Raw genomic sequence first — 20177 nt, forward strand, 5'->3', positions numbered from 1 at the left:
CTTTCAGATGATCTTTGAGAAAACGGACTTGAATACTTGAGTCTTCCTGAAGTTACTATGTACTTGTTATGGCAGCTTCTAGGAAGATGACATTTCTGTTAAACACAGTCAGCTATAATTTAGGAAGATATGCTTGGAGGTAACCAGTGAGATGAGGCAGAATGGGGGAGCCCAGGAACTAGAGACAAATGACCAGCCATGCAGAGGGATGTGAGCCCTCTGGTATGCTCAGCCTTCCTCCTGGAAAGACAAAGGTGGGGTCCACCTGGTGGGGAGGGAGTAGCCCCTTTCTACTCATCTCTTCTACATTCTCTTCCTCACTCTCTCCACTCAGCTACACGGGCCTCCTTGATTTTCCTCTATCACTCCAACACAGTTCTGCTTTGGAAACTTTACACTGTGGCTCCTTCTGTCTGGAACCTGCTTCCATAAGATCTCAGGCTTATTGCCTCACTTCCTTCAGTTCTCTGCTCAGTTTTTGCCTAACAGAGAGAGATCTTCCCTAAATATCCTTTTAAAGATAGCAATCCTATCTTCACCCTGACTGTCTAGTAGACCCCTTTACCCAGAATTCTCTAGCCTGTACTCTGTTTCTGTTTTTATCTTAGCATCTCTCTCCACCTGTTGTCTTACATATTTTTTAAGGGTTTATTTGTTCAATTTCTGTCTCCCTCACCCTCCCCAAAATGTGAAGGTTACACGTCCAGGAACATTATCTGTTTTGTTCATGCTGAAAGTTCTAGTGCCTAAAACAGTACCTGCCACATAGTAGGCACCCAGTAAGTATTTATCGAATGAATGAATTGGATTGACAAACAAAGGTTCAAGACCTGAGTCTGCCTCTGTCTTTAGTGCTGGGTATTCTTGGGCAAGTTCCTAAACCCGCTGAGCCTTAGTTTTATCTTTTGAAAAGTAGGGATAATCATAGCAACCTGTCTCTGGGGATTGTTTTAAGGATTATATGCAACACTAATAGCTAACATTTATTGCATGTTTGCTCTGTGCCGGTTGTTCTTCTGAGTATTTTCATGCATTAGTTCATTTAATCCTCACTATAACCTCTGAGGTAGGTATTTATCACCATTTTATTACAGATTTTATTACCATTTATATTATAGAGGGGTAACTGAAGCTCAGAGAAGTTAAGTAACTTGTCCAACGTCACGTTGCTAGAGTGGCAAAGCCAGGATGTAAATTCAGTATCTGGCTTCCTGGTCTGCTCCCGTATGCACTATACTTTGAGTCTTATGTAAAGGCTGTAGCAAAGTACCTTGCACACATAATTCATTGGACAGTGATTTCTCACCTATTGTTAGAAATAGTAACAGCGAATTCCGGTGACTGAAATTGACTACAGCTAAGTTCCCTGGAATATTCATAAGTCAGAATATCCATCAGTCTTTCACCCCTCCTCAGGCTGTCTCCTTCCATTTTTGTCTTTTTCCTTTCAGGGGCAAGGCATTTCCTTGGAAACGGTGGCAGTGAAATTCAAATTCTGCCCTCTTTCCTGATCTGTGTGATTTCCCAGGGCTGGACTCTCCACTAAGTGGGATCAACCTGTTCTTCCCAAAGACACATGCTGTAGACGGGCCCCTGCACTATTCGAAAAGACTACTGGGCTTCCTATTTTTAAAGCAATATTAATGGGAGGTTAGGTGGCAAAGTGCCGGGTTTCTCAAGTAAATGAAAAAGCAAGGCTGAAACTTGGTTTTAAGTATCTGTTGGGAAGACAGGCAGCTGAAGTGAAGGGTATCCCTATCTCCAGCAGCCACCTCCTCATCCAGAAGCCCTCAACGACAGTGTAGACCTTCCATGGCCAAGGGAGGAGCTTGTTTGCAAGTTCAGGAGCTCCCTGAGCTACAGACCTCATTATAAACACGAGCTAAAGATTTATTGAATGAAATAAAGAGGACGGAATATTTGCTCTGAGCCAAGCACTGCATATGAAATAGATTTCTTACGATGATGTATTGGTACTGGGGGGACACTAGGGTGGAAATTGTGACTGGTAAGCACTGCCTTGGGTACCAAGTTTCTTTACTGCGTGCCTCTGCGTACTTCCACTTGCCTCTCTGCACTTCCTTTGTCCGTTCATTAAACAGGGATGAAAACATAGATTCCTAAAGGAATTGCAACTTTTCAGGTGACAGTCATTAGGTGCCAACATAAAATGAACACAACCTGCAGAATGTGTGCACATCTTCCCCAATAATCCCTGAGTGGTCTCTGGGGGCTCCAGCTTCAGGGCTCATTTAATATCCCCTTTTCCCATTTATACACAATGCTTCATATTTCTCCCGATCCATGTGCCCTGAGAGAAAGTTCTATTCTCTGAGGTGTACTAATTACACCTGCTAATTGCTAAATCAAGCTACTGTATCAACACAGTTTAGTTTGAGTCAATTCCTGATATTGCCCCATTATGATAATGTTTGGAGAAAAAGAAGTCTACATTTCTCTCATTCAAATGAACTCCCTTTTCTGTTTAATGTTGCAATTAATTTCTTTGTGTGTGCATGTATAATGTACCTTTGGATAGCAGCTATTATGCCAGGTATTATTCTCTTTGGTTAAAATCTTAAGCAGTTGGAATCATGCCAGTAATAGACATGGAGACATAAAATGATTGAAGTATACAAGAGAATTTGCTCAGTGGGAGAGGCAAAGTGTGTGTGTGTGTGTGTGTGTGACAGGGAGAGAGAGAGAAAAAAAAAAAACCAGAGAAACAGAGAGACAGAAAGAAAGAGAGACATAGAATGAGATAGCCATTTTTGGCTGGGCGGAGTAGCTCACACCTGTAATCCCAGCACTTTGGGAGGACAAGGCGAGTGGACTGCTTGAGCCCAGGAGTTCAAGATCTGCCTGGACAACATGATGAAAACCCACCTCTACTACAAATACAAAAATTAGCTGGGCGTGATGTTGCATGTCTGTAATCCCAGCTATTCAGGAGGCTGAGGCACAAGAATTGATTGAACCCAGGAGGTGGAGGTTGCAGTGAGCCAAGATCGCATCACTGCACTCCATCCTGGAGTGAGGGACAGAGGGAGACCCTGCCTCAAAAGACAGACAGACAGAGAGAGAGATAGAGAGAAACAGAGACAGAGATTTTTTCTGTTTCTGTAACCAAATATCTACATGGAACATGGCATGAATGCTAAAGAGGCCACAATGACTTTCTCTCACCCTGCTGTTTCTCTGGGCCCATGTTTCCTGACCAAGGGAGACACCATTACACCAGCTATACTCAGCAGCCTTCAGCAAGCAGAAACTGCAGAGCGCCCCTACCAAGAAGCCAGCCCTTCCCTTTGGAGATCTGCCCATGGGATACCAACATCTGCATACCCAGCTCCAGTATGAGTGCATCTCACCCTTCTACCGCCGCCTGGGCAGCAGCCGGAGGACATGTCTGAGGACTGGGAAGTGGAGTGGGCGGGCACCATCCTGCATCCCTAGTGAGTCAAGGCTCATTCTTGGGCTTGAGCGTGCTCCATCTTTCATGGCTGCCTGAGAAAAACCATTAACGCTACTTTTTGGGAAAGCATCTCCAGTGCTTTCTCTAGTTTGGTGATATCTGAAATTCCATATTTAGAGCTTTTTTTCCTTTGGCTTAACCTTACTACCCAGGAGAAATTGACTCACTAAATCTTAGAGGCACACGTTCTTGGGTGATTCTATCATATTTACTTGGAGAAAATGGTCATTAAGTCACCAAGTGGGGAAAGGGGTTAAAGGTGCCAGAGGGCCTCAAGTTATATAATCTTGGCTACCCTGTTTAAGCCCCAATTTTTACACTCATCACCCAGTGATACTAATTGGGTATTTGTCATTAAGCAATGAGGTATTAGATCAGGCACCGGTGGCTCATGCTTGTAATCTCAGCACTTTGGGAGGCCAAGGTGGGCGGGTCAGTTGAGGTCAGGAGCTCGAGACCAGCCTGGCCAACATGGTGAAACCCTGTCTCTACTGAAAATACAAAAAAAAAAAAAATGTAATGAGGTATTAATTACATCATAAGGTTATGATGATGAGTACTGAGATAATATGTGAAAGTGTCTGGATTAGGGGCCTGCATTTACTAAGCTGCCTTCCCCATCCTCTTTGTGAAAGGAGAACAATATGGTTTAGTTCATTGTGGTCATGACTATGAGGATAGTCATGATATTTTGAGTTTGTTTGCATGTACTGTCTCATTTAATCTCCTCAAGAGCTCTGTGAGACCATTATCATTGTTCTGTCCGTTTTACAGGCAAGAAGACAGAGGCTCTAAAAGATTAGACAACTTGCCCAAAGTTCTATTGATAGTAAGTGCCTGGGATCAGAACTCAGGTTTCATTTGACTGCAAACCCTAGACTTTATAGCCAGCCATGTCAGGGTGGGTTGATTAATATTTAAAGGGAGAAGAAAACTGGGTTACTTATCTTAGTGGTCATCATGCCCATAGAGTTCACCTTTCCAGATTCGTGCTCTCTGGTTAAGTGACACATTCTCCTTTGGACGGCAAAGTCTGAGTTTATCTTACTAAGCTGGTACTTTCTCCATAGTCTGTGGGAAAATTGAGAACATCACTGCTCCGAAGACCCAAGGGTTGCGCTGGCCGTGGCAGGCGGCCATCTATAGGAGGACCAGCGGGGTGCATGATGGCAGCCTACACAAGGGAGCGTGGTTCCTAGTCTGCAGCGGTGCCCTGGTGAATGAGCGCACCGTGGTGGTGGCTGCCCACTGTGTTACTGACCTGGGGAAGGTCACCATGATCAAGACAGCAGACCTGAAAGTTGTTTTGGGGAAATTCTACCGGGATGATGACCGGGATGAGAAGACCATCCAGAGCCTACGGGTAAGAGAGGGCTTGTACTTGGAAGCTGGGGCTCTGGCTCAAAAAACTCCAAGCACGGGAGAGCAGTGATTATGCCAAGCCCTGTCCCCTTAGCATGTCAGCAGCCAGTCCGGAGCCTTGCATTTAGCAATGTTCAATATTTCATATTGAGATACTAGACCGGGGTACCTAGAAAGACTGTGGAGTCTTTTTTCCACCTTGATTATTTTTTAAACAAGATAGAGGCAAAGTCATCTATCACTGTGGTCATCAAAAGTTAATCACCTAAGAGTAAAATGTACTTCTCCTAGTAGCATATGTTACCTGGTAACATATGTCATAAATTGTAACAAATTAAAAATTAGTGAAATTATTTGTTTAATGGCTGGCTCTGCCTGAAACTGTTAGCTCCATGAATGTTGTTATTTGTCATTGTACCCTCACAGTGTGGCACAGTGCCTGGCTCAAAGTAGATTATCAATAAATATTTTTTGAATAAAAAAAGGTTAATCACCTATTATATTTGGGCACTGTCCTAGGTAGACAGAGATGTTTTACCCTAGATATACTCCTAACAAATTTACAATATATGTCTGTCTTTCCCTGACTCCCTCACTCTCTTTTATTCCCCCACCTATCTGTCTATCCATCTCTCTATTCATCCATCCCTCCATCTATCCATCCCCTCATCCATCCATCCATCCATCCATCCCTCCATCCCTCCATCTATCCATCCATCCAGCCATTGATCCATCCATCTATCCATCCCTCCATCTATCCATCCATCCATCCATCCATCTCTCCATCTATCCACCTACCTGTCCATCTATTGTTGAGCCTCCACAATGTGCCTTTCACTGTAAGTAGACACAAAAGAATAGAGCACGTTTTATTTTCCCTGAAAAGTCCGCAGTTGAGTGGGAGAGACAGACCAATATATCATAAACAATGTGACACAAGAGAAGCCCCAAGGCAATATACTCAAAGGAGATTGAGGTAATAGAACATATACATAAGCATTTTACAAGATGTGTGTTCCCATCAAAAGGCATGACCAGCAAGGACTGGGAAAATCAGGGAAGACTTTGTGAAAAAATCTTGTGGAATATTCTGAGTATAGCTCTATTTACTGGCTTGAATGTAAATGAAATGTTTACAGTGGGCCAGAAGTTGAAAACTTAGCCTGTGAGGGTTTGTGCCTTGATGGTGCTGACACATATTTTTAATCATTTATTTATTTGCAAGCATTGTTTAACATCAAGATATTTCAGATAAAGATTTGGAATTCATTTTCTGGCAAAACAAGAATGCTGGTCCCATTTCAGCATGGAGTGGCTGACTGCAGTGACATGGCCACTGCCCAACTTAGATGGGCATGCAGCCTCAACTGTCCATTTCACTTATTTAATCCCACCTTCCAGGCCCTAGAAAGCACTTCAGTTTGCAATTCTGGAATTAGAGTAGTTGTTTTCCATGATTTCCTGAGTGAAGTATCTCCAAATAATTATAGCTGCCTCTTAGACATTTTCTCCCAAAAATTTAGCCCCAAGCCTTGCCTGTTCTTGTCCACTGTGGAGCCGGCTCCTCACCATCGCTGCCTGCCTGTTCCTTGCATTTGTAGATTTCTGCTATCATTCTGCATCCTAACTATGACCCCATCCTGCTTGATGCTGACATCGCCATCCTGAAGCTCCTAGACAAGGCCCGTATCAGCACCCGAGTCCAGCCCATCTGCCTCGCTGCCCGTCGGGATCTCAGCACTTCCTTCCAGGAGTCCCACATCACTGTGGCTGGCTGGAATGTCCTGGCAGACGTGAGGAGCCCTGGCTTCAAGAACGACACACTGCGCTCTGGGGTGGTCAGCGTGGTGGACTCGCTGCTGTGTGAGGAGCAGCATGAGGACCATGGCATCCCGGTGAGTGTTACTGATAACATGTTCTGTGCCAGCTGGGACCCCGCTGCCCCTTCTGATATCTGCACTGCAGAGACAGGAGGCATCGCGGCTGTGTCCTTCCCGGGACGAGCATCTCCTGAGCCACGCTGGCATCTGATGGGACTGGTCAGCTGGAGCTATGATAAAACATGCAGCCACAGGCTCTCCACTGCCTTCACCAAGGTGTTGCCTTTTAAAGACTGGATTGAAAGAAACATGAAATGAACCATGCTCATGCACTCCTTGAGAGGTGTTTCTGTATATCCATCTGTACATGTGTCATTGCGTGAAGCAGTGTGGGCCTGAAGTGTGATTTGGCCTGTGAACTTGGCTGTGCCAGGGCTTCTGACTTCAGGGACAAAATTCAGCGAAGGGTGAGTAGATCTCCATTGCTGGTAGGCTGATGCCACCTCCACTACTAGGACAGCCAATTGGAAGATGCCAGGGCTTGCAAGAAGTAAGTTTCTTCAAAGAAGACCGTATACAAAACCTGTCCACTCCACTGACCTGGTGGCCTTCCCCAACTTTCAGTTACACGAATGCCATCAACTTGACCAGGGAAGATCTGGGCTTCATGAGGCCCCTTTTGAGGCTCTCAAGTTCTAGAGAGCTGCCTGTGGGACAGCCCAGGGCAGCAGAGCTGGGATGTGGTGCATGCCTTTGTGTACATGGCTGCAGTACAGTCTGGCCCTTTTCCTTCCCCATCTCTTGTACACATTTTAATAAAATAAGGGTTGGCTTCTGAACTACAAAACAGATGTGCTATGCTCTTATTTCTGCATGCTGTTTCTCGGAGCTACATGTGTCAGGGCTGATGGCTTGGTGATAGCCCTTTAAAATAGTGCCAAGGGCCATCATTCCCAAATAGTGTGTTTGACAAAGCCAATACCATCTTTTTAATGCAAACTCTCAGAGCTCAGTGGGTCATGGGCCAGGGGAGGAGGGACATGGGTACCCTCTGATAAGGCACAAACAGAAACACCAGAGATTAGATGATTTTTGGGGTTGCCTCTGCTTCTTTCTTCTAGATCCAACACAAAGTCCTGCTTTGAACCTCCATAAATCTTCATGGAATGCTTTTATAGCATCTGAATTGGAGTCACATATTTACTCACACTAAGTTTAGATATGCCAAGAAACTGTAGCTTCACTATTGTCTATAACTTAAGTGATTTTTCTCTCAACCCTCACACTCACCTCCCACCGGATAGTGAAGGAAAGAACATGGATTCAGTCTAGTCAGACACCTTGAGTAATCTTGGCAGTGACCCTCTTTTTGGGGTGACTTTCTTTTTTATCCTTTCTCCCCTGCTCTCCTCGCCAGCTGTCTCTTCACTAGGCTGGTGCTTTGGAGGCTTACCTTCCCTCAAGCATTGGGATGAGAGTGGGGACCCCCGAGTTCCTGCTGGTTCTTGGGTGTGTGTAGTGGGTCTTTTTGTTGCTGACATTTAATGCTAGAGTCTGTAATTAGTGTAACTTGTGCTGTGTTCTCTATTTCATGGAGCCCAGCATTCCTTCCTGCAGACTCGTCCCCTCAGCTCTTGCTGGAACTGGTCTTCCTGGCATCTGGTGGTGACTCCTGTTTGACCCTTGTCTGGGTCACTCAGCCTCATGACCACAGTGACAACCTTCTCTGGAAACTGCCCAGCCAGACTCTCTGCAACCTCCTTTTCCTCCTTTGGGGGGTTGGGGGAACTTCTTGGTCTTTTCCATACCACGTGACAGCTGAGAGCCCAGGCTTGTTACCGAGCATTCTGGGAGACAATTGCCTTATGTAGACCCAAAAAGGAACTCCCCTGTTCCCTTAATCTATCTCAGAAAACTTAAGGACTTTAGCCCAAGACAGAGGTTGAGGATTTTATTTGTTTCCCAACCTGTCTCCGGCCCCATGTCTGGGTCTTGAGCCAGAAGAGAATTTCTTCTACTTTCTCTTTTTGTCAGCCTTTCCTGGGGCTTTCCATAAGTCACATCCTCCTCCTTTCATTCAACCCTCCATGCCCAACCTCCTGGGTTAATCAAAGAGCGATGTGTTAGTTATCGATGGTTGAGTACAAATTACCCATCACTTAGTGGCTTAAATGGTAAGTGTTTATTCTCTCACAGTGTCAGTGGGTCAGGAATTGGTGAGCAGCTTAACCTGAGGTTGTCATCAACCGAAGCCTTGACGGAGGCTGGAGGATTTGATTCTATAAATATTTATCAGGTCACTCAAAGGTTTTTCTTCGTTAAGCCTAGAAAGCTTGGATCTTAAAAGGTGTAATGGAACTTGGATCAAAGAGATAGATCTTAATTCAAATTCCTGTCTTTTAACTTCTTTTCTAAAGTGATTTTGGGCAAGTACTAAGCTTCTCTACCTCAGCTTCATTATCTGGTAAATTGGCATAATAAAATCTTGAGATTTTACTGTGATAGCTGTGACAATTAAGTGAGATGTCATGTAAGGCAATGAACATAATACATGGTATACCTGGCAGGGTCAGGGCTCTTCAGCTAGGCACAGCTCCACAACTGCCTTGGTAGGCACTCCACACATACATGCCCACACCCTCCGTCTCCTGACTGTGTCCTGACCCTCTGCCTGGAATATCATGTTCTCTACTTCTTTTTAATGCTCTCTTTACTACTTGTGTTATTTTCTCTTCTTGCCTTCCTACTCAGATTTGGTTCACATGTACATCATCTTAGCTATGACTCTGGCCCCCTCAGAAGCTGAATCTGGCCTGAAATTTTGGTAATGACATCCCAGGCTGCTTGGTTAATAGCTCCATTGCCATTTGCCACTACCCCTAGATCTTCCTACCCTAGCACTGCTCTTGTGGGCTATGAACACTCGATCACACTCACCTAAGACTTTGAGGCAGGCAAAGAGGATCACACACAAGCTTGTCCCTTGGCCATATCTGGCTGCTATCGGAATGTTGTCCATCTCTTTTTGTAACATAGCCCTTGCCTCCTAGCATAGAACTCCAAAGCTAGAAATCTTGAGCATATGTAAGTCAGGGGCTTTTCAGAGAATCAGAACTTTTAACAGTCCTATAGAATAAGGGATTACAATAACCACACAAAATTGTGGCCACTGATGGAGAAGTCTGTGCAAGACTGTTGCCTTTGTTTCTGGTGTTGGACCTAAAATCAATCAGGCCAGTGGTCAGGAAGGAAAGCTGGATGTGAAGTCAGCAAAGCAAGGACAAATGGAAAACTGTGTTGGTCTCTTGCTGCCTCCAGCCTCCATGATGTGAGTGACCTGTAGTAGAAGCAGGTGCCCTTTGCTCATAGCTGCACACTCACCCATTCCGAACTCAAGGAAGCCAGAGGAGGATTTCCAGCAGGCATTGGAGGAGCTGTGGGCCTGGGTGCTTTCTCAGCCCAACAAGGTGAGCTGACAGATAGTGACATTGCGTATGAGCTGCCACAGTGTCTGATGTGCTTAAACAATTCTCAAAGCATGAAAGTAGGCATTGCTTCACTCTCCTTTCCAAATCTCATGTCAATTTCTCTTGTGTTCACTCTAACCTGGAACCATACAGGGAAGGGAATTCTGCAACCTAGTTTCAGTTTCCCTAAGTTGACACGGAACAAAGCAGTCACAAGTTATGGAATACTAATGCTGGAAAAGTCGCTGTCAACTGAGGACACCTTCAGGGAGTGCCAGAGAAGGCTCCTGCTTCATCCAGAGTACTTTGGTTCTGATTTCTTTTGTGATGATTGCTTTGTTTTTTTAGGTATCCATGTAGCCCCTGACATCTGACATTATACCAGCTGGGCTTTGGTGCCCAGGAGTTGATCTGGCACTCCCAATGAGACTGTGATGCTCTCTTGTTGAAGATACTTTCACAGAATGCCAATATCTGTCAGAATTATTCTGTGACTTTGATGGATAAAGACCCAAACAAGACCACTTCATATCTTCTGTAATAACAGACAAAAGCAAGGTGACTGTGCAAACTACAAAGGTGCCAAATATCGCCTTCTCCTAGTTAATATGAGTGACTGCTGTTTCTTCATCAATTACAGTGGTAGGCTCTTTATAGTCTTTTTTCCTTTTAGATAAGATTTATTACATGGCCAATTATAGAATTACTCCCACTTCCTGACAGCATCCAATCCAGAACAAAGCCCCACTTTGAAACCTAAGATCACTTAACAGGAACTCAAATCCTGTAAGTCCTTTCTAACACACTCTTGATGAGACACCCCTTGGTTCACCATGACGTGCATCCTACCTCATTGCAAGGAGCAAAAAATCCCACTTGTTCAATTACAGGTATGTTTCTAGTGGTCTTTGGCTGGAATAGTGTCATTGACTATATGTATAATATATATGTATATATAATATATACGTATATTACAATGGCTTGACTTGTGACTTTTTGACTTTATGATAGTATGAAAGCAATATGCATTCAGCACAATCGTACTTCAAGTGCCAATACAACCATTGTTTTTCACTTTCAGAACCATGTTCAATAAAGTACATGAGATACCTATTTAATAGTTTATTATGAAATAGGCTGTTAGATTATTTTGTCCAACTGTAGGCTAATGTAAGTGTTCTGAGCATATTTAAGGTAGGCTAGGCTAAGCTATGATGTTAAGTAGGTTAAGTATGTTTAATGCATTATTGACTTATGATGTTTTCAAATTATGATGAGTTTATTGGGATGGAACCCCACTGTAAGCTGAGGAGCATCTCTGTATGTATATAAGCATCTTTCCTAATCATACAGATTTTACTTAAATTTTACATATCACATAAATTTTATCATATGGTACACAAACTTTAAGTAAAATCTATATGATTTAAACAAGACTTACTTTCCTTGGGAGTGATCAGGTTTATACACTAAATGGGACTTTTCATGAGTAACTAGGTAGTCAACTCACTCTGTATTTTCTTACGTAAACTCCAACAGGAATTGAGAGGAAGGGGCAATTCAAGTAGGACAGTTAACTTTTCATTCACAGGCAGTTAGAACTTTAATCAAGTCATTGGCATGATGGACAGGAAGGAAGGAAGATATTATAAGTAAGGAGAGAGTTTGGAAAATACATAAGATTAAACACGGGGTTAGAGATGGGATTTCTCCATGTTGGTCAGGCTGGTCGTGAACTCCCGACCTTAGGTGATCTACCCACCTCGGCCTCCCAAAGTGCTGGGATTACAGGTGTGAGCCACTGCTCCCGGCCTGTATTTTAGTAGAGACGGGGTTTCACTGCGTTGGCCAGGCTGGTCTCAAACTCCTGAGCTCAGGTAATCTGCCTGCCTTGGCCTCCCAAAGTGCTAGGATTATAGGCGTGAGCCACCGTGCCTGGCCTGAATTTGGGTTTTTGTGTTGTCCTAACCTGGACATGAATGAAGACCTTGAGTCTCATTGCATTGACACAACTGCATGTTGTTCTAACAGAGAATTATCTTAAATGATATCAGATGAGTTAAAAGAAGAAAGCTGACAGCCAATGGATGAGCCAAAGAAGTAAGACACATATCTTTACTCCTGCCTTATTTTTTCTCCTTCTTTAGTATCCTGTGAAAATTTTGAGTGAAATACTTTGGATCCCTAGGGCTTGGGGAAGTTTATCTTTTCAGGGCTGTTGGAAAGATAGGGCTGTTGGAAAGAGCATTTTGGAGTCGCTTGGTAGCAATTTGTGGTCTCTCCTTGCTTTTCTTGGCAGCAGGACTTGCTTTCCCTGGCAGAGCTCTGCCCGGATGTGCTGTTGAGGCCCAGCATTTTAAGAAGACTGTCTCAATGGCTGAGATTTTTAGGGCTCACTTCACGTTTGTATTCCAATTCACTAAGTGTTTATCCAGAGGCTTGGACGAGGTTTGATGGAGAGTTTTGTCAACAAAGAAAAAAAAGTCAGTAGATAAAATTAGCGAATAGCTTTCTCAGGTGAGGAATACATTCAAGACTGAATTCTTGGAGAAAAACAAACGACTGTTATGTTCCTGAACTTATGGTTTCTAGGAAAAAGTAATTCCACACAAGAGAGAAGGAAGGAATGATCTTTCTTAGTGCTTAAATATGTGCAATTCAGGAAAAGTTGTTTATTTTCCATTGAAAGGCGAACAGGGTGTTACAAATGAGCTGTGTCCAGGTGCTAATAAAATGAAACCTCAGAGTGAACTGGGATAACTTCCAATTCACTGCAGTTATGCAAAGACATAATTTAGTCCTTTAGTCTTTAATTTAAAAAAACAACAACTCTGAATCTGTAATCTCAATCTAAAACTAAATTACCTGGTTGCTATCTCTGTCTTTCTCTTATTAAGGAAAATTACTTTATAAGAAAAATACTTTTGGGATGTGATACACATTTCAGAATGACCAAGGAATTTCACAAAGAAGCGAACAGAGAAAATAGAACAAGAATAACATCGCTGGATTTTCTGAGGTCATCAGATTCTGGCTTGGGTCCTTGATTCAGTCCTTTATCCAAATCACTTAGCATTTAATCACAGTGAGCTGCTGTTCAGCAAAGAAATCCCCCCAAAGATAAAAAAAAAAAATTCTCTCCATTCTTTTGTTCCTCATGAGGCTGTCACTACTGAATATTGTAATGTCCCAGCAGAACAAAGGGAAGGGGAAGATGGAGGCATTACTGGCAATCATTGCCAAGGTTAGGAGAAACCAGGGGTAGAAATTAAAATAGCAGTAATCACTCTCAAAGAGTATTTCCACTTCATACAGGATCAAGCAGCTAAAAAAAGAGACAGTTGCTCTAATTCAAAATGTTATGGTTTTTATGGTGGGCATAAAGAATTTGCACTACCCCTGATATTTAGCCTCAAGTCATCTTGTAGTAGAAATGCTGACGGAGGGAATGATATACTGAGAACTCACAATTCATCTTTTTCCATTGTCTCCTTTCTTCATCTATACTAAACAAATGGGACGAATTCACACTTTTTCCATTAGAATTCATCAGGCAGTAAGCGTAGCTATCCACTGTTTCAGCCTTCTCGAGCCCTCTACCTAATGAGACGATTTCTGCCTGCAGAATGGGTTATATTTAGACCAAGCTCTCAGTCTGAATTGAGATTTCTATGAAGTAATATCTTTTTTCTCATCAGCTAAGTGAGTGAGGTAAAAATAGAACTCCCTGACTTCTCTTTTGCTAATGTGTGTTAACAAGAAGAGTGAATGAACTCAGCTTGTATCTTACAGCTCCAAACACCCTTAAGATGGATGATTCCCTTGAGTCTCTATTCAGTGACCACCACCAGACTGACAGGGCTACAGGCTGGCTTATCTGTAGCTGTACTGTGTTGTTGAAACCAAAGCATTACCACTGATTTTTTGGGTGATGAGAGTGCCAGCAGCTAGGAAGCTGACATCATAAAGATGATAACAGCTCAGTGTGCCAGGAACTGCGCTAAGTGCTTTATGTGACATAGCCTCCTTCAGTTCTCATATGAGCCCAGTGGATGGGGTCCCTACTATACCCACTGATGCTCAGAGGGTTAAGTAACTTACTCAAGGTCACTCAAAATGGAAAGAAAGAATGATGAACTCAATTTGAATCTCACTGCTCCAAACATGGTCAAGATGGATGGTTCCCAGGTCGGTCTAATTTGGAAGACTGTTATAACTTCTGTGGCCACATTAGCATTTTTAGTTCAAAGTCCTGGTGGTGCCACTGTGAACATTCTCCTCCTGCTACTTATTGCTCTAAACCCACTTATCTTTCTGAAATCTTTTCATTTTCAATTTAGTTTCAGGATTCTCCAGTTTCTCTCTTTCATGCTCTTGGCTTCAGAACCAACACTGTCAGAGAATAGTATCTTTCCTCTGAAACTGGAACACTATATAATAATTTTCATTCATGTTTTTCATTCATCCTAAAATAGCTCATATTTTTTAAAACTAGCAAACTCATATTAGTTGTCATATGAAGGAGCCCTTACTGTGTCCTCTGTTTTACTTAATTAAAAAAAAATTAAGGTGTCTAGTCTTATAGTTAATGATTGGGTCAAAGTGTTACAGACAGATCCAGACACACAGCTTATAATTCCTTGGTTATTTAGGGAGGCAGAGGACATTGTATTCACACAGTGTATTCATACTACATGCCAGGACCTGTGATATCTGCTTTATATATATAATTTTTGAAGCTACAAGAATTATTTCCATTTTACAGAGGAGGGAGTTTAGGCTCAATGAGATTAGGTGACCCACTCAATGTCACTTGTGTAGAAACTGGGATTTGAATACAGGCCTGCTCAGCTCCAAAGCCTAGATTTACTTTACCAAGAACAGCTGTGTGGAAAGTCTGTGAGGACAAATCTGTTCCCAGAGTGGTTCTGACTTTGCAAAGAACCACGAACATGAATACCCCACCCAACGAGCTGACGGTGGATAGTTTTCTCATTACTAAGTTTTGGAGAGCATCAATAATCTTAAAAAGCAAAGCAGATGAAACAGTAATTGCACTTGGGGGGAAAAGTCAAATTCATATTTCTCAGACATTACTAAATGACAGCGACTTTTGAGTGGATAACCCTTGGGTCACTTGGCTGTTATTTCTCTCTCTAGGTCACTTTCTTCTGATAAACTTTGAACATTGAAACATTTCTCCTTTGTTGTCATCATGAGGGGGAATGGTTTTATTCAGCAGCCTTTCATGGGAAAGCAATGTAGGACTGTTTTTTTTCTTTTCTATATTAGGAGTTCCCTCCCACCCAACCTCCCTTATGTGGAGCTGCAATGACCAATCTGAAGCATTCTGCAGGAGAACCAAGACGGGATGAATCCCTTAAAAGAGCCCAATATAAGGGAATCTTTGTCTCTTCTTTGGTCCAACTAAGCTCCTACAATAATCGCCAAAGAATGTTAAAAATTGTAGCATTTAGGACTGAAAAATTTGAGGCCATATTGTGACTTCTTCCATAGTATAAATATACCTTCTTCTGATTTCTAGTAAATAGTCTGACCAAGTCTATTTATCTGCTGGAAAACCCCACAGTAGCGAGGTCTCACATGTTATGGGGGCTACCTGTTCCAATAATTAAAACTTCCTCACTCCAAGTTGCATAGAAGAGAGGTTAAAAAGCACGGTTCTGCAGGAAGACTGCTTAAACTCAAACCCTGGCTTCATCCATTAGCCCTGTACAGCCATTCTTCACCCTTCTCCATCCTCTGTTTCTCAGGGAGGTTGGACTGCAAGGACTGCATGTGAATTGTTTCAGTGGACTCTCCTGCCCTCCAGCTTCCGTCTGGCTTTGGCCAGTATAGAGCCCTGGAAGGAAAAGAAGGACCGGAGGAAAGTGGGCATTGGGGTATTTATTCCCAGACCCCCTTCTAGCAGGCTGCTATGGCCACAGTCTCAGCTCCTGTCGAGTGGCTTTCTGCATGCAGAACTCTCCTCTGGGTCCTGGTACTCTCCCTTTGGCTTAGGATGGGCAATTGTCCCCTACTGTTAGTAGCCCAGGGAGTCTGCCCTATCCCTTAGAGTTTTCCTACCCCCTCCCACACCCTTCTAAATGACTCCTTTATTAAACTTATCACACTTTACTTAATTTAAATATGCCATCTTTTTTTTTTTTTTTTTTTTTTTAAGCTGGGACTCCAACAAATACAACCACTGACTGTATAACCTTGGGCAAATTCCTTAATTCTTCTTGGTCTCAGTTTTCTCCTCTGTAAAATGGTGGTTTAATAATATTTTCTGCAGAAGGTCATCTTAAGAATCAAAGTACAATATATAAGGTGCAGTACATTATGCATATAGGAATTACTAAGGAAATGCTAAGCTCATACAACTACCACAAAGTTCTAGCTCACACACTACCTTAACTCAACTATAGTAACTCACTTCTGGGAACTTGGGTTAAGTTTTCAGTCAAGAATCAATAAGGCAAAAAAGAAAAAAACCCTTATGATCAAAATTCATTTTTAAAAATCCCTTACATCACCTATCAGAATATGGTACAGTGGATTTTCTTGTATCCAGTCCTGCGGAGTAGTTCTTATTGACATTGAAGTTTGAGAACCCATCAGCTAGACTTAAGAAAGGTAGATCTATATGTAAATGTCAGTCTTCTGCTTTCGCCGTGACTATGGAGTCCCTAGAGGAGACTGAGAGATGCCAGCAAATTCCAAAGTATTCCTGCAGCTTGTGGGGTTGGCCTTGTTCTGTTCTTCTTCCAAGGTTCTGTCAACTTATTGACAGCTAAGAGACTTGTAGTTTGCTGTGAAGATTAAAAGGAGACCCTGGGGTCACACGGTAGGTAGGGAGGCTAGGTTTCAAGACAGCTCAGCTGTAAATTACACTGGGTGAATGCTGCTGTTCCCATGTGTCCAGGATGGTTCTCTATTGAGCATGAAAAAGATGTAAGCATTTCCCACACATATTCTATTTAATCATCACAACAACCCTGATGGTGATCATTATTATCTTCTCCAGTTTGGGGATGAGGAAGCTAAGATCCTGTGCCGAGAATAAGGTAACACAGAGTCTAATACTTGGCGGGGATAGTGTTTAAAGCAGGACTGTCTGACCCAGAGCTGAGTTTTTATTCAGCATGGTCACATGCTGTATGGTAGCTAAACCCTAATGCTCTGTGTGTGCACAACATAGGAAGAAAACTCTATGTTTTTGTAGCTGCTCACATTGGTTATCTAGAATAACATGCAAGTGTTTGTTTGCCTGGAAAGTTTTTTATTCCCTGTATTTAAAGGCAAGAGGATCAGCCCTGTATTCTAGCAATTTCTTTCTGAAGGCTAAATGTACCATGCTCCAACTACTTCTTGGGGCCCTATTTCTAGACCCTTCTCTACGTTGTTGAACCACTTCTAGTCAAGCACTTCCCAACTCTGGCTGCACAGTGGACTCAATCACCTGGGGAAGTCCTTTAAAAATGCCCAAGTCAGCTCTCGCCTAACCCCCAAGATGGATGGACCAGAAATCGCTGAAAGGTGGCCTGAGTATTACTATTTTCTAAAAGGCTCTCTCAGAACATTTTAATGGGCGGCTAGTGTTGAAAATAACTGCTCCAGTTTGTTAAAAAATAATTGGTGTGAATATTGGCAAAAGCCCTCTGGCACGAAGAAAGAGAACCAGTTTCTTCTAGCTAATGTTCGTTAGCCAGAATTATCTGTGGCATAGTCCATGTGACTTAATAGACCTGGTCTTCCAGGGCAGCTGAATGCAAATGTTTCTCAAGTGTGGAAGGGGATGTCAGGGCTTACAGAGAAAGTGGGAAACTGGAATGACGACTCCATCTAATTCGGCCATGCTGGATGATTCACCTGGATTCTCTCATGTCCTGAGCATTGAAAACATAATGAAGAGTTTTTAAATTGAATGTTTAAAAGAGTGAAAACAACTCCATCCCTTTTTCTGTTTCCTTTTACCTTGTATTTATGTACCACCAGGTGCCTTGCTCTTGGCAGTGAGCGTGATTGAATGGCACAGCTCAGCCCCTGAAGCCTGTGTGCACAGACTGAGGGATTGTGATGGAGTAGTTCATTCATGCTCATGTTAAGGGGGGTGCTAATAGCAGAGTAGTGCTCCTGCGATGATTAATATCTAGGTCCGGGAGAGATTGCGATGGCTTCTTTTCCAGTTGCCACCTCAGCAAAAAGAGAAATAAAAAACCCTAACTTGTAAAGTTAGACGATTAGACTGTAAAGTTTGTATATGTGACAACTTCAGATACAAAGTCACACACTTACCCTTGACGGGGCTTAAGAGGAGAGAGTGTCAAACAATACTAAAGTGAAAGAAGGTAGCTCTTCATCTACAAATTATTTTTAAACACATTTACCAGGTTAAACAATAACTAATTTTTTGGAAGAGGAGAGTACCCAAAGTGAAATGCCCTAAGATGAAGAGATGCTTATGGCATTTTTTTTTTAAATAAAGAAAATGCAAAGTTAGAGTGGTTCCGAAGGAACCTAGGATGAGTAAGGTACAGACATGATTATTCTAATGGTGCAGACAGGATTGAGAGAGAAGAGGGGAGGGGAGAGATGGAGAAAGGCATGGATGGAGGATGACGTTTGGATTCAGATTTTGGAAAGGAGAGTAAAGGAAGGAGGTGAGCAGAGATTTATTTTTAAAATTCTATTAATGTGTTTCCCCCTCTTTTTCTTGTTATTTTTCTCATCTGTCTATTCATACTTGGATATTTCGTCCAATAAACTATCTTCTAAGGACTCTGAGAATGCACTGAACATTTTTGGAGGGTTTACTGGGTGCCAGACGCCACTTTAGGAGTTTTACATATCTTCTCCATTTCATTTAGTTCTCTTAGCACAGAGAAGTGGGAGAAGATAGTCCCATTTTACAGGTGGGATGAAGAAAGAGATGGAAGAATTTGCCCCAGGTTACTCAGCTATTAGGTGGTGAAGAACTCAAGCCTTCGGATATCAGCGCCTGGCATTTAACTACCAGTCGCTCTTGCTGGGACTCCGGCTCCTGTGCCACCATCCCTGGGACCTGCTCAGAGAGTTTGCACGCGGCCGGTCGCGTTCCATCGTCTAACAAGGTCCAGCACAGCCCAAATCCGAAGATCGTCTACCCCGGGGAAAAAGAGTCTGTTTAATTCTCCTGTGGCCCTCCAAGTGAGTTCTTTTGGGTTCCATTGCCCAGACGAGGAAAGTGAGGCTTTGCCTGCTCTGCGCTCACAGGGTCGGCAAGTAGTGGTACCCTAGGTTCCTGCTGTATTCCAGAGATAATCAAAGCTGCACAGGTCTCGTCATTTTTATGCAAAGGCGTCCGGAAGGCTCGAACTCTCCCTTGCACCATCCCATCTGTCTCTGTGCGCCGCCCCCGGGACACGGAAACAGGCGGCGAGCAGCGCCGAGTGGGTGGAGAACCGTCCCCCGCCACTCACCCCTGGGCCAACTCTCCGCGCCTTCTCAGCCGGCACCCACGAGGCCGACCTCTCTCGGCCTTAAAAAAAAAAAAAAAAAAAAAAAATTCCCGGCCTCCCCTGCACCCCGCCTGCCGCCCCCAGGGAGCTGCATTAATATTAATCTCGCTGAATAATTGAAGGCCAGAGATTTATTCGAGCTTCGGCGGGGGAGGGCGCGCAGCTGGGCCGCGTTAAGGCTGCACCACCCGCGTGTTTCAGCCGCTCGACTCCGCGGGACCTGGGACCCCCAGACGTGGGAGGATGGGGTGGGTGTGCCCGCCTGTGAGTTTGGGGGTGAGTGTGAGCTGAAGCAGGTGTTCCGGGGAGTGAGGAGGGAGCGCCAGGGGCTGCTCCAGGGAGGCGGAGACGGAGGGGCATCCCGGGTCTCCGCGCCGTCGCCTGCGCTTCACCTCGCACGGGGTGACCTGGGGCCACGCGGGCTTCAGGGGAAACAATAGCTACTCCTTAGATCCTGGGCTCCTGCCACCGGCTGCCCAGGCTTTCCCGGACTAGCGGCGGGGCCTCTTTTCTTATTTGGCTAATTTATGGCGAGAGGCTGGGGGGAGGG

General features: G+C 43.7%; 2 protein-coding genes across 9 annotated transcripts in view; both read left to right on the top strand.

Moving 5' to 3' along the window:
• Positions 1-7504, top strand: part of PAMR1 (peptidase domain containing associated with muscle regeneration 1) — a 193028-nt gene extending 185524 nt beyond the window's left edge. For all 7 annotated transcript variants that reach the window (XM_063640981.1, XM_055281918.2, XM_055281916.2 and 4 more), the window contains 3 exons: positions 3223-3455; positions 4546-4838; positions 6439-7504. In XM_063640981.1, the coding sequence (XP_063497051.1) occupies positions 3223-3455; positions 4546-4838; positions 6439-6975 (1063 nt within the window). In that variant the 3' untranslated portion in view covers positions 6976-7504. The remainder of the gene's footprint in view (positions 1-3222; positions 3456-4545; positions 4839-6438) is intronic.
• A 12089-nt stretch (positions 7505-19593) lies between these two features.
• Positions 19594-20177, top strand: part of SLC1A2 (solute carrier family 1 member 2) — a 168904-nt gene continuing 168320 nt past the window's right edge. Inside the window, exon 1 of one of the 2 annotated variants that reach the window (XM_055281935.2) lies at positions 19594-19903. Coding sequence is in view for 1 of the 2 variants with exons in the window: in XM_055281933.2 (XP_055137908.1) it covers positions 19871-19875 (5 nt within the window). In the remaining variant the exon portion in view is untranslated. The remainder of the gene's footprint in view (positions 19904-20177) is intronic. The other variant, XM_055281933.2, reaches the window with a different exon arrangement.

The sequence above is a fragment of the Symphalangus syndactylus genome, chromosome 6 (genome assembly GCF_028878055.3).
Source record: "Symphalangus syndactylus isolate Jambi chromosome 6, NHGRI_mSymSyn1-v2.1_pri, whole genome shotgun sequence".
Classification (NCBI taxonomy): Eukaryota; Metazoa; Chordata; class Mammalia; order Primates; family Hylobatidae; genus Symphalangus; species Symphalangus syndactylus.